Source organism: Sesamum indicum, linkage group LG6, assembly GCF_026168435.1.
Source record: "Sesamum indicum cultivar Baizhima isolate 11 linkage group LG6, ASM2616843v1, whole genome shotgun sequence".
NCBI lineage: Eukaryota > Viridiplantae > Streptophyta > Magnoliopsida > Lamiales > Pedaliaceae > Sesamum > Sesamum indicum.
This window is the reverse complement of record NC_142662.1, coordinates 9,705,660-9,720,623: the sequence shown is the minus strand read 5'-3', so window position 1 is coordinate 9,720,623 and position 14,964 is coordinate 9,705,660. Positions and strand designations below refer to the sequence as shown.

Below are 14,964 nucleotides of genomic sequence, written 5' to 3'. Positions count from 1 at the left end.
AAGTCCAACACCAGAAAGAAAGAAAATACGACAACTTTAAGAGTATTATCAAGAAAAAATGATATCATTGTGTCACTAAACAATATTTGTGAATATAAAAATGATACTCTTTATTTGTCAAAATCCCAATTTTGCCTAAAAATTTAATTCTCTGAAAGTTACAGTATTTTTATAATTATTTATTTATTTCACTATATTTGAATTAGTTGCCTGCTTTGGGGTCCCCAACCCCAAGCGAAAGACTAGGAGCAGCACATACTTGTTGCAATTGTACTCTTTTATATCTCATTGATGCATTTTTATTTTTTTTTTTTGGAAAAGTGCTCAAAATATTATAAGGTTGACATCCAACAAAACCAATGTTAATGACAGAGCTTGAAGGAAATATCCTTTGTTCTACTACTAAAACCAAACCATTTAACACTTACCCAAAAACAAAAAATTAATATAAAGATGGCTCACATTAGCTTTTATTTTCAAAATTATCCTATTCCATCACTTATTAAATACATCTCATTTTGAACTGAATTCAAGTAAAGATGAAACTAATATTCCTTCATATTTTTCTCTTTATAGGAAATTAAAATATACAGAATTTATATGTACTTTTAAAAAAGAATCATAATAAATATGCACCCACATCATATTTATGTTTAACTTATCTATAAATACAGAGGAACTAGACAAATTCTTCAAAAGAAATTTATGTATAGTCTTGCTTAGAAATATATTCAAATGATTAAATTAAAAACTTGAAAATGGACAACAGAGTTTACATAATTCAATAAGCTCCAAAAAGGACTTACTAAAAAAATTGAAGTATATTAACAACGATAAAAATACATTTTACTAAAACAGAATAATAATAATAATAATAATAACAAAGAAATCAAAATATAAAATCATATCGACATTAATTTACATTACTATTCATATAAACAATAGTATTGCAAAATTAGTTAATCTGAAGAAAATGGATTATACTTTGACGACGAGAAAAATAAATATAACCATAGATAATAAATATAGACACGAATTGATTAATAACCACAGTTGCACAGTTAATTCTACTTACTGCTGTACAAGATGGCCACGGCCACAGTGTTTGCATATTAACAAGATTTACACAAAAAAATCACTGGGCTAGAGGGCCAGAAGAGAAGTTTAAACCGCAAAATATAACAGCAAAAAAGAACTACCAACAGATTAATTCTCAAGATCAAGTGTTGCAGGGCCAACTAGACTATATTGGTGAGTAGAAGTGTTACCAGGACACATGATTACTGGCGACAGAGTTCAAAATGGTCGTCGTCTACAAGCCTGAGGCAGGACCTAATTAGTCTGAACAAAATATGATTAGGCTTATGATACGTGTTGACCTTGATAAATTCATCGTAAGTGAGGATCTTCCGGTTGTTGACCTGAGTTTGGCTCCGATTGCATGGTTCCACAAATCTGGTTGTCAGCTTCTTGTTCTGCAGATCTGAGGTTTGAAGTTTCTTTTAGTGTCAGTTTAGAGGTGGGATATTTGCATCGTACACGCACATGCAGATCCTTTAAAATAGCTAGTTATTTGCAATCTTATGGCAACACATGTGACAAGTTTCAAAAAGAATTCAGATCTTGTGAAAAATTCAATTTTGACATTTTTTGACTACCAAGACCCATTTTCCAAGAACATTTCCCCCAAAGACTATGCATGACAAAACTGAATCCAACTTGCTTAGCAAAGAGTCGAAAAGGCATGGGTGCCTAAAGAATTAGCAAGAGAGTGATCTCATGCAAGGTACACTCACAAGATTAGATCCTTGAGATGAGAAACAGCATCTTGTAATGCATATATAGCCATCTTCTTCACCTGTTTCAAGTTATGCAACCATAGGAGCATTAGTGCGTTACTAGACTTTTTAATCCAACAAGGCAAGAGCTGCTGCAAGTGAAATATCCTAACAATCAAACCAAAGGCATATGTACCTCCAATTTGTCCTCCTTAGCTCTGTGGTTTTGGGGAAGAGTACGAAACCCCTCAGTCAAGCGAATGCACTCTCCAAGATTTTCCGGGGAAACAAAGTCAAGAGCAACTTTTATACAAGACTGCAAATTGCAAAGGGAACATCAATCAGGAACATTGGTGCCACAATATTAAGAATTATAACAAGGAATGTGAGATCAAATTTAACTAACACCAGATTGGTTTAAGGAAAAAGTTGGTAGAAACCTACAGATTCTCAGGTAACTGGTAAATAACAAATACACAACTGAGCAAGGATAAAAGTAAGAAATCTTTAATAGATCTGAATTTCATCTATAACTGCACTACAGACTTTTCTATCCTTCAAGAGCTTTTGGTAAAATGAAGTATCACTAACTGTAGTTTTAACAGAGGCTTGGCGAAAATAAAAGATTAACAGGCAAATAAGTTCGGCATTAAGACTTGCAGTTCCCAAGGGAGTAATATGGATAGGAAATCCAACTAATAGGCCGAACTAGAAATAATTCAAAAGTCACATACGCATTAATGATAGGTAGTCAATATCAATATAATATTGCAACAAGCTAATCCAAAGGTTGATGTACCTTAAGATTTCTGACTTGATGAGGACATCCAGCAGGAATGAAAACAGCCTCTCCAAGTTTTTGCACAAAGGTCCATGGTTCAACTCCTACATAAATTTTACAACAGAACGTAACTAAAACAATGACAAGGAACAAAAAAAGCACTAGCCAGGGAAGCCCAACAGTACGAACCAAATTCCTCCTTGAGTTTTGCTTTATGATAAGAGGTCAAGTACAAACTCTGATCATGAATTGGGTGTACAACCTGCATAAAAACATTTTCAGGGTACAGACAATAAATTACAAAAGAACTAAATAGTCTTAGCTCACATTTGACCATGAAATTTATTACCATAAAGGGGAAAAAAGAAACAAGCACTACTTTGCCCATATACCAGTTCAAAGAATTATTCGTCACTCAACGAGATGACCAAAGCAGGCGGCCGCCCAAGTTGCTACATTTTGACCAAACAAATGTGAACAAAGAGCTTTATTAGGTAAGTGAGCATGCATCAATGGGAGAAAAGAACATCAACCGATAGGGTCTTCAACTACAATCACTCCAACCAATAAGCCCAACCAAACCACAATATAATTGGTGGTTGAAGGTCCTATAGGTGGTCTAGGGTTAATTCGAGAAGTATAGATGACAGCAAACCACATTTAGCTTCAATAAATGAAATCTAAACATTTATGCTTATATACGCATCTCACATAAGACTAATTAATTAGTCCTTATGTAGTATAATTTTGTTGTCTTATCAAAAAATTTAAAACTCAAGTACCAAGACTAGTTCTTATGCCTAATGAATTAGTTACACGTTGAATGACACTGGATATATTTAGAGTGGGAGACCTATGAACTCAGTTCCGCTGATAGTTTAGTATTTTGTTATAGCATGAGTGATAGATTTGTGACCTTTGGACTTGCATCTAATGCTAAAAACTTGAATAATGTTAGTTGTGGAGTTATTAACTTCATATGATATTTTACCGGGCTCTATGTTAAATGCTTTTAACTATGATTAATTTGTAAAATCTATTGAATACAATTATAAACGAGAAGACAATGAATACAATAGAATTTGAAATAATTAAACATTTAATTCATGATCTAATAAAAGATATAGGAAACCTGAATCATAACACAGAAAAATGACTCCAACCACCGAAAGACTAAAAGTTCTACACAGCAAGGGCCACTTCTTGTTGGATTGGACTATTAAGGTGCTTTGGGCCAAAGTTGGGTTGGGAAAAATTAGCAAAATCAGCACAGTACACGCGTATCCTCCTATTAACCAGCAAAGGAAATGAGAAGCTTAAATGTAGAACAAAGAGAAGAAAAGTGCATGCTTCTCCGTGTAATAGCATTTTGCACCTGACTACATTTGTGTTTAGTCTTCCACCTCTCAAGACGAAAATGAGCCAAATTAAATAATGGGCTTAAACTACCAAAAGAGCAACTAAAATATTCAGCAGAACTAATAAGCCAAAATGATTACTTCGCAGGTCATCGAAATGCGCAATGAACAAATGGATATGACAGAACATAAAATTAAAACAAACATAAGTACAGACTAAATCAGCTGCTAAAACATAAATATGCAGCTCAGCCAACCACATATCCTTGGTTAACAGGAAAGCCGGGATTCAAGTCATGTAATGGAACTCCATAATCTATGGGATAAGAAGCATAACCTAATGAATAACATATCATTATTTCTGTTTTGGTTACTTCTTCAACTAAGAAAATTACGCAAATCCAAACTCAGTAACATTTATTTAAAATAATCCAATTCAGAGAACATCACATACGCTCACTCTTCAAATGTAAAAAGAAGCTATAATTTTGTCCCACAATAAAGCAACAGTTGTTTGGTTGTACTTTACTATTATAAGTTTGCTCTTACCTGCTCCACCGGACAACCATGGATATGCCTGAATTCTTTATGGTGTCTTCTAAGATATTCCTCAAGCTTACGGACATCTTCCCGACGGAAAATATCCCAAATGGCACCTCCCTCTACTATATATGGTACAAATGCAGGACACCTAAAATTAGTCTGACCAGGAAAAACTGACCCGCCTGGTGCACGTGATCCTTGAGCAATTTAACATGAGAAGAAATTACCTTTTTCTGCCCCAATGTTGATTTCCTCTGCATTCCTCACTTCTTGAAGCTTTTGTGAGCCAGTTGCAATATGTGCTGACTTCCCATTCAATGCATTACTTAATTTTTTATTTCTACCGCATCTATTGCCCTTTGTCCTCTTCACAATTCCAACCATCACATCACTGCCATCCTTATTCTGAGATGCCAATCCAGAAGCTGCATTTGATTCCTTAATATTGTTATCAAGCAAAAGGCTGTCTTCAACGTTTATGAGCAAAGAGTCAGTATCTTCCACCTTGGGCTCATCATCATTCACCTTAGTTTTAGCATTTGTACTCTGGTCACCAGAAGACTGAGATTGTTCATTTCTACCTTTAGCAGCAGCAGCAACAGGAAGCAATACTTCAACAGGCGATGAGCCTGGAGACTCCAAGTTCAGGCAGGCATTAGATTCCTGCATGGCTATCCCGGTCTCTTTGTGATTTGCATTGGCATTACAGAAAAGTTCTCTCTGATCTTGTATCACGTGCTTTTCCTTTAATTTTTCAATTTTTGAAAGTTCACGTTTCTCAGGAGCCACATCAGCAGTGTGCAACAAAATATTCACCTAAATAGTATGATAAATCCACTCATATTAAAAATATTCAAACTGCAAGTTATTAACTAGCAGTGTAAACAGCACAGAACAAAAAATTAAAAAAGAAAAACTAAGAGCCCTATATCCAGATGTGTCATTCCAATACCGTGTCAGAAAAACTGTTCTCCCCTTTCTATTTGATGATAACCTAAGATTTTTAGAAGAGGGATGACCATCTTGAAAGTTGATATGATAATATCTGTATATTTAAGGAGAGAAAATAAAAAAGAATAATTAATATATTACAAACAGGCGAAAGGGACTACAAGGAAGAAAATTTGTCAAAGATTATGCTCCCTCCGACAGATATGAAAGCTTCTTGCAATGTTCTTCACATTTTGTGCTCGTTGCCAAACCAGCAATCAACTAAAAGCTACTTTTTTTATCAGTCCCATTCCCAACTAAGACCATTTTTCGAATCTTTTTTCCAAATACTCATTTTTTCACAGCCAAAGGACAGGTTTGTTTCACGTCCAATAACATTATTCAATATAATGCAGTATGGACCCACAGATCAAGGGCCCCAGATCTAATTCTATTCTAATTTTATTAATTGTTTTCTGAAGGAAATCATGCCTAGAAAATTATTCTTCAGAATCTCATGGGTGCTTGCCAAACAGAAGTGAAGAGAAAAGGAAAGTGCAGGTGTGACAGGCATTATGCTCGTAATCAAAACAGCATGCTCTTCAGACAATTTCTTAAGGAAAAAACAGCCAAAATAAAAGAAAGGTTTGCCTGTAAATTGTTTGGGATTACACTGCATATCAAGATGGTGATTCCCAACCAATGGCTGTGGGCCCTGTGATATTTAATATGCCTTCATTAAATATTACACACACCCACTGCATATCAACCCAGTGTAACGTGTAAATTATGCAGTGTAATCCCAACCAAGCAGGATTCCACAAGAAAAGAGAAAGGCACATCAAGATTTAAGGGGATAAGAATATCAGAGCCATAGGTTAGGAGCATACAAAATGATATTAATTTTCAGGAGATGTAATATTCTTTGCCAGCAATAACTCTGTACCAGGTAACATGCCACAAAATATTGAAGTGACCTAATAAGGCTTCTTTACACTAAACTGAATTACTCCCAACCAAGCTACCTAAATTACTTGGTATAATAATGGACCTCAAGATGCTATTTTCATCAAGTTACTATACAATTTGGTAATTTGAATGGTGATTTTGACATTTGTGCATATATCTTCCAGTGCAATACTTAGTTCAAGACAATTAACTAAGCAATTTATTAATATTGAAATATCCCTTACCGCATCTGAAATATCACAGTGAAGCTTAGTTACAGAATCCCCACGTCCAAGCTCTTCAGCAAATCCATATGCTATATATGTTTTAGGCCCAAGGTCCGGTTTCAGCATTTCAGTTGACAATTTTGAAGCCAAATTCAGAATTCCAGAACGTGGGTGTGTGTACTCTTTATAGGGCAAGGCACTAAGAAATTCTGCTCCATGGCGTGGCAATCGCTTCTCAAATAAGGTGGATGGCGGCCAATCCTTCAACTTAAGCATTTCAGGCCAGGAGTTTTTATAGTTGCGACCGTCTGAGTAACCCGTAAAAAATTTCCGTATATTTATATCAACCTACAAATTCACATTAAAATTGAAATTTTTTGTGATATTTCCAACAGGTTGTCATCTACATAGAACCACAATAAAGTATGGAGACAATGAAAACGGAAAGCATTCATCTGCATGGCCAAATGATAGATCAAAGTTGCAGTCTAGTTGATGAGACATCATAATCTACAAATTTTTTCTACTGGCAAAACCATCATAGCTGTTAAAAAAATAACAATTCACTGAAACTCTATATAATGAAAAGAAAATTCATCAATGATTCGCCGAAGGAACAGCAGAAAGCATTAAATTCATTACACATTAACAATACAAAAAAAGGGAACCTTATTTGGCTAACGGCTTATGATGAAATAACTTTCAGTGCCAAATTAAAAAAACAATTATTATTTTAAAAAAAAAAAAGAAAAGAAAAGAACAACTTTTCAGTGCCAGATTTCTAGGATTTCATGAACTCTACTTCCATTAGGAAGTAACTGCCAAAACAACAGACTTTTTAAGTTAATTACTTAATTTTCTTATGGAAGGTAAAGAGAAATAAGGGTAGCTGCTCTTCTCATTTCCATTTCCACTGAAGAAAATCACCAAAGGTAAAGGTGATCTCACACAACTTGCTTTTCCTTTTTGAGGATGCAAATAGTACCAAGAACAGTAACTTGATAAAATAGAGCTGAGAAGGATGTGTATTAGCTAGCACTGGAACTATGATAAGACCATTTATGAGAACGCAATGATTAAATCAAGGAAAAATAACAGCAGCGAAGAGGAGTAAAATAAAGAGAGAATCAGCAGATAAGAGAATGCTTAATCCTCACCGGGCTAGAGTAAAACCAAATAAACAAATTCAATTCACAGAATTTATCAAGTGTATTGGACAAATAGGAATAAGCATAGAATGAAATCACAGAATATTGAAAGGATTTAGGCTACAAAAATATAACAAAACAGTATAACACTATCAGATTGTTTATGACAACCTGTATTGAAACAAGTAATAGTGTTTTGAATAGCAAAAATCCAGCTCAGGAAACAATTTCGTGTTCGGACGTTGTTCATAACCAAACAGATAGTGCTTCAGTACAAAATTAGTAGGGAGTTGAAAATAGAGGCCATTATAGTACAAGAAAGAGCTTGAGGCTTTTGTCAAGATTAGCATCTAGGCAAGGGCAATTCTCAGTGGATAAAGTGAAACCAATGCAAAGTATCTCAATAAAGACAAAATATAAAAAAATTGGGATTGCAAGTTACATAAAAAGTTTCATTTCAGATAGAATTTTCCTTTCAATTGATAAGCCAGGCCTAAGCAATATCAATTGCTAAGGAACAAAAATTATCAACATTTACCTACAACCTTCTGGTATAGCATTACAAATTTACAAGAAAGAAGAGAGGAAATCAGAATAAACGAATTATCAGGGATTGGATTCTTTTGTTGATATTTGTGCTTTTTGGTCAAGTAATATTCCTAGAAACTAACATTAGATGCCAACAAGTTATCATTATAAAACGTCTCTATTTGATTCAACATCCTATATACAACTTCTTGCTTTTCTCATATTTTTGTTGTGTTTTCAAGTAGATTTTGTCATTAGGTACTCCAGGAGCTGCATTGTCCACAAACATTAAACTCATTCATTTAAGGAATATTAAGGATTTCTGTATTGAAAAACGTAAGTGAAGCGTATAATCATCTTAATGCTGCAAAGCTAGTAAACACCATTCCCAACCAAGCCTACAGGAAAATATATCAACACACCTTTAGGATAAACCCCAAGTGGTTTCTTATAAGTGCTTACCTCACATGAGTCAAGGCAATCTACTGCTGTCACCATCAAGTCAGAGGAACCCCTTTTAATTGAAATCTTACGGAATGCACGCCACATTACCATTGGATCCCAACTCAATCCAGATGTGAGTTTGAGAACATCACGTACAACAATTGGCTCTCCCATAATCCAATGTCTCTGGAAGTGCTCCAGTTTCCCTGGCTGGATTTCACTTGCCAAAGGACAGTACAAGTCATTGTCACCAGAACTTCGGTAGGAAGCCTTGCGCAGTTGCCCATCCCAAACACTACCACCGTCATTAGATTCCGAACAAGGACATCGACCAGAAATATGAGATACTTCAGCAGGTCCACAGGCAACAACTAAATTTTCAGCCTTCTCCTTCAACTCTGACACCCAGCTTTCACCAAAAAAACACTTGAGCTCCAACTTACCATGTCCACACCCACCCCTTTCCTCTGGCGGACAAGGAATCTCACCTAATTCTGTCACTTTCCACTCAGGCAATGGCATCTCCTCAGTGCTACAATTCGACTTACTGGATGAAATTAAATTTCTTCCCCTTTTGGAAGTCACAGAAGGTTCTGTTCCATGTAAGTAGTGTTCACCTCTATCAATATACTGGATTACTACCTCCTGGTCACACCCTCTCAAACAGCCTTCTCGAATCTCCTTGCAGCAAGTGATGCAGAGATCATACGAACATTTCGGACAACTTCGATGAAAATCAACTATAGAGGTCCTGCAGCTATTGCTGCACAAGAAGAAGTGGCATCATTTATTCAAGGACAGTACTAGACTTACTATTAATCCACACGGATAAGAAGCTTACCAATATACACGCTCATTAGGAGAAAAGTCAATTTTCTCTATCTTTAGATCTGATAGAGCTGATCCTGCATGAATGCAAATTATGCCGATAAGGCTAACAATAGAAAAGGTTTATTAATGTACCATAGAGACAATATGAAAGGAGCCAAATCAACTCTCTATAAAGCATTTCTCCATCAACCAAAATAAATCCCATTACATGAATACAATGAAATATGTGCAAAGTTACCACGAATCTTAGCTTCAATATCTTTTTCCGTGATCTGATCATGATTAAAATCTTCAAGAAAAGGCAGGAGGAAACTAAGGAGATACTTAAAGAAGCGTATCTTTTCTCTGTTATCTTTTGGATCACCAGAAAACTCACTCTGCATCAACAGTCAGAAAAGTGTTGAGGGAAAACATTTAATCAAAAGTTAAGAATTAGCACATAGCATGAAGACCATAAACACAACCTCAAGAAGATTAACTCTTTGTAAACAAGCTTTACAGTTGCAATTTTGACGACAACATGGGCACGCCTCCGTTAGAGCTTCTTCTGATAGTTCAGGATACCTATAATGAGCACGCCAACAAGAAAAGCAATGAAGTCTCGAATAATAGCAGGTTTAGATGCTTGATAACATCTACAACAGTAGGTACAACTTCAAACCAATTTAATCCCTTACAAGTTCTAGAAAAGCACTCAAACCGGATAATCACTTTGCACCCATTCAGTGTTGGTGCCCTCTCCTTGTTCCACGGTATAACATATAATAAACCCAAAGGTAGGAGTAGAAACTTGTAGAAACCAAAACAAGGAAACAAAAGTTTTTACAGTGTGCTATTAAATTAGGTCCATCAATGTCTTTGAACTTAATTTGAGAGGGAATCGATGAAATTTGATGATGCTTAAAAGCATTCATGTTAGCCAATATTTCACCACTAAGTTTTGTGCTTTATTGCATTAGACAAAGTAATGATGATGTTGCCTTTAAAAATGATAAAAGGTAGAGTCTCTTAGATATTGATAGGTATAAAGAATGTACCACGCCTCAATGCAAGGAAAACAGTAGCGCCTACGGCGGCATTGGCTGCACCTCACAACTTTCCTATCACTCCTCATGCATTGATGACACATCTGATAAGGGTCACTGGGATCCTGTTTGTTTCAAGTAAATTTATTTCAATTCCAAATCTTAAAAGTTAAAAAACAAACCCAAAGAGCACAGAGTACAAGCATACATCACTGGTATACTTCCGTTTGGTGAGAACTCCTGGTCCATCCATCGGTTGTGGAGATTTTCTTTTCCTTAGATTGTACCATGAGCCATCATCAGAACTATGTTCATCTGTTCCAGCTCTCTTACTGTGAACTATCTTTTTTTCTTGTGTTCTATGATCTTCGCCCTTCTTCCTATATAAAACCGACCCAAGAGTGACAGTTCTCCCAGGTGTCTTCACTTGTCTATCCGTCAATTCAATTTCTGAATCACCATCAGAATGACTCTCTTCGTTTTCAGTTTTCTTCATCAGCAGGATTGTCTTCTCCCGCACTTTTATGCCTTTACTCTTAATCTCCTCTTTACCGGACTCCATCACATTGTTCTTCGCCCGTTTCTTCACCACTTGAAACCCAAAGTCATCTTCTTCACTTTTTTCTTCTTCCCTTTTCACTTGCATATTCTTCCCCCGCAATACGCCGCCCTTTTTCTTCAGCAAAGCCCCAGCCTTTCCATCTTTTTTACCAAGTTTCACCGCAAGAACATCATCACCCTCATCTGAAGATTCTGAACTGCCATCAATACCGCTCCCATCCTCCTCAGAAAAGTCTGATTCCTCCTTTCTTGCTGCACCACTTCTTTGTACTGACTCCAGCCTCTTCTCCTCTTCCACATCCTCTCCACTCTCATTCCCCGCAACACTGGACCCTGCCACTTCTGTCCTCGTCCTCAACCCCTTCGTATTCCCCGTTTTCACTACACCTACTATATCCCCATCCTCTGACTCCGTATCAACTTCCTCCCCTCCCTCATCCCCATCTAAATTCTTCACATTCTTACCATCCTTCTCCTTACTCCGCAACCTCTTCTCCTGAATCACACCCCTTTTCTCCTCACCTACACATCTTCCACCGCCTTTAGGAGGCCCCTTTCCCACAACCCTAGTAGCACGGGCAGAAGCAAAGGCCTTCCTTTTAGAATTCTTGCCGGTACTAGAAAGCAAATACCGATGCCTCTCGCAGTAGGGCTGATCCCCAACCCTCAGCCCGCGGCACCGCCACTGTTTCCCGTCACTCCTCCGGCACCGGACGCCATCCGGCGGCGTCTTCTCTCGCTCCCCGGTCATGCAGTTGGCGCCTTGCTGGGAAGTTGGTGGTAAACTCGGTTTAGCGTTTTAGAGGGAAAATCAAAGGGATTTCAATTTCACTACTACATACATATTTTAACACAACATATATATATATATTTGTGTTTGTGTGTGTGTGCAGATGTGAGATTTTGGCTTTTCATTCCCCCGCCCATGGTTTTGATGAAAATTTTTTGGGGAAATCAAAGGGTTTTTTTTTACATTTGAAATTTGAAATTTGTTAAATAAAGGGTTATATTCACATTTCTACTATATTACATATCCCTAAACTAATAATTATTAGTTTATAATTTGAGTTTAAAAAATTAAACTAATATATTTTAATTTAATAAAAAAGGTAATTAGCATTATAAGTAATTGTAACTTTAAAAATTAAAAATTAAGTAATATATGACAGATAATAAACTATTTCAAAGGTAAAAATATATTATTAATTTTTTAAACTTAAATTATAAACTAATAAATCTAAATATTTTTTAGATAAAAATGAAAATTTACATCTCTATTTTCTAATATATATCATTTACAAGAATTTGACAAAATGTACGAATTTATTCATTTTTTTATTTGAGTTAACCGAATGTGTTTTATCCATTGTCTAGAAAAGCCAAGTCTCATTTCATTAGTTAGTACTTTTTAGTTCAAATGAATAAAATAAATTCTTCACGATTAATATTTATTTATGATGTATTCTACTAATTTATTATTTTAATTTGATCTACTAGCCACACTCGACGCGATTTCCGGGAGCATAATATTATAAGTGTAAACAAAATAAAATCGTATATTTTAAATTTAAGTGTCCATAATTTAAATACGTGTAAATTCTTTAATTTAAACTCATTTACTGATTCAATATATCATTATTTGTAATATCTCATAATTTATGGATATAAGATTAACTAATAACTCATAAATTAAAACAACAAAAACCACATTTACAAATTGTTCAATATAAAATCATTAAAAATTTCAAAAGAAAAGAACAGAATATAACTATCGATAATAGCTTCTTTTAGTCTTGGTGGTTGAATATTAATGTGATTGATTTAATAATCACTAATTATTGATGTACACGATTTTTGCAAGCATATAAAAAAAATTATGATATGAGATGAAGAGCAAAATGAAATTCATAATGAGCAAAAAGAAAAAATATTTGTGAGAAGAAAGAAATGTGGAGTGAGATGACAGAAAAAAAAAATTTTCTAATTGTAAATTTATTAGATATATAGAAATTTGTATTAAAATCAATCATGTACAAAATTTTTCTAATTAAAAATCAAATAAAGTCTTACATTCTAATTTAAATAGGACAATGTATAAAACTCACCTATATTTTAAAAAGTCGGCTAAAAATTTCTTTTTATTTTAAAAATAGGTTAAAACTCCCCCTGTGTTTATTAAACATAGCTCAATTACCCCCTCTCCGTTTAATTTAACTAACAGTATTAATTTTTTTAGAAAATGACCGCTGTATTCTTGCTTAATGTATATTATTTCTTATTTTAATGACTGTTGGATCTTTTTTTATTAAATATTAATCATTAGATAATTAATCTCAATCGTTATATTTTAAAAAATGAAAGATCAACATTCATTAAATTATTTAACTTATATTATATATAAATAATTTAAAATTAAAAAAATATATTATTATTTATATATATAAGAAAAAAAACTAACTATCCCACCCCACCCCCTCACCCCGCCACCATTTCCATCGCGTTAGAATCCGCAGTGAATTTTTCAAATCATTGGATCTCCACGAATACTTTACCAAAATAAGTTAGGCTAATCTCATTAGAATCGTCTTAAAGAGATTAGTCTGATGATGGTGGTGTGCGATTTTTGAAATCATTGGATCTCCACAAATACTTTACCAAAATAAGTGAGGCTAATCTCATTAGAATCGTCTTAAAGAGATTAGTCTGATGATGGTGGTATGCTCGGCCAGACGACAACAAATCGATGCCAAATATGTTCGATAGTCGTGGTTTGAGCCTAGTCTCTTCAGTTGATAAAAACTCAAATTGACAGTATGGAAATGTTCAACTTGAAGAGATGATTCAAATGGTACCACTGGCGGCCGGAAACTCATTCGTTCACTTTTTTTCTTAATTTTTTAACTAATATTAATTATATTAATAAAAATATATTTTAGTTAATTAAGAATATTTTAAATGATTATAATAATTAAATATTTTAGCTAATTAAGAATAATTATAATAACAATTGTTGTAATTAAATATATATTTTAATGAAATAAAAATAATTTTAGATTAATAATTAACAATTATAAAATTATTTCAATAGTTTTTGAATAGACTAATATGTCATCAATATATACTATTATAAAAGTAATATAAGGAGTAAAAATATCATTCATAATTTTCTGGAATTCAGAAGGAGCATTTTTCAAACCAAATGGCATAACATTCCATTCGTAATGTCCAATAGGAACATTAAATGCAGTTTTATATCTATCAGATTTATTAATTTGTATTTGCCAATATCCTGATTTTAAGTCAAATTTAGAAAATACTAAACTATCATAAAGTCTATCAAGTAGATCTTTTTTATTAGGAATAGGATGCCTAATCCATTTTAATGTCTTATTAAGAGGTTTATAATTTATAACTAATCTTGGAATACCTCTTTCAATTTCAGAATGTTTATTAACATAAAAAGCAGTACATGACCATGAAGATTGAGAAGGACTTATTAATCCTTTTTGTAAAAGGGATTCAATTTCTTTTTTACATAATTCTAAGTATTCAGAATTCATTTGACAAGGCCTCGCCTTAGTAGGTATATTCTTTTCATCAAAAGAATCTTCATAAGGTAAAGAAAGTATATGTTTCTTTCTATCCCAAAAAGCATTAGGATGATCATTACAAATTTCTAAAGAGAATTGATTTTTTAATAGACTAATTTTATCCTGTAATTTAGGATTCTTCAATTGTTCTTCAATTGTTATAATGTTTATTTCTTGTTTTAAGAAATTAATTTGATTCTGTTTTGCTTTAATATTATCATAAATATTATGCAATATTTTACTAAATGGTTCAATAATAAATTCAAGAAATA

General features: G+C 34.0%; 1 protein-coding gene across 4 annotated transcripts; it reads right to left on the bottom strand.

Annotated features, from left to right (window-relative positions):
* Positions 1 to 1,015: 1,015 nt before the first annotated feature.
* LOC105164507 (lysine-specific demethylase JMJ27) lies at positions 1,016 to 12,009 on the bottom strand. 4 transcript variants are annotated; one of them, XM_088881745.1, is made up of 14 exons: positions 10,750 to 12,008; positions 10,554 to 10,666; positions 9,981 to 10,080; positions 9,755 to 9,893; positions 9,527 to 9,590; positions 8,704 to 9,448; positions 6,584 to 6,913; positions 4,688 to 5,276; positions 4,467 to 4,579; positions 2,749 to 2,821; positions 2,578 to 2,663; positions 1,975 to 2,094; positions 1,797 to 1,858; positions 1,016 to 1,483 (listed from the first exon to the last, which is right to left on the bottom strand). In XM_088881745.1, the coding sequence occupies exons 1-14, from the start codon at positions 11,851 to 11,853 to the stop codon at positions 1,390 to 1,392; spliced, it is 3,732 nt and encodes a 1,243-aa protein (XP_088737871.1). In that variant the 5' UTR covers positions 11,854 to 12,008; the 3' UTR covers positions 1,016 to 1,389. The 4 variants fall into 4 exon arrangements, with proteins under 4 accessions (XP_088737871.1, XP_088737870.1, XP_088737872.1 ...); XM_088881744.1 differs by having other exon boundaries at positions 4,467 to 4,582; positions 10,750 to 12,007; XM_088881746.1 differs by lacking the exons at positions 1,016 to 1,483; positions 1,797 to 1,858; positions 1,975 to 2,094; positions 2,578 to 2,663 and adding an exon at positions 2,952 to 3,011 and having other exon boundaries at positions 4,467 to 4,582; positions 10,750 to 12,009.
* Positions 12,010 to 14,964: the final 2,955 nt, after the last annotated feature.

Coding starts and splice junctions, on each gene's coding strand:
- LOC105164507 (XM_088881744.1), bottom strand. CDS start 11,853: ATGACCGGGGAGCGAGAGAAGACGCCGCCGGATGGCGTCCGGTGCCGG. Junction 10,081..10,553: donor TTTCCTTGCATTGAGGCGTG/GTACATTCTTTA, acceptor TGCTCATTATAG/GTATCCTGAACTATCAGAAG. Junction 9,591..9,754: donor TATTGAAGCTAAGATTCGTG/GTAACTTTGCAC, acceptor GCATTCATGCAG/GATCAGCTCTATCAGATCTA.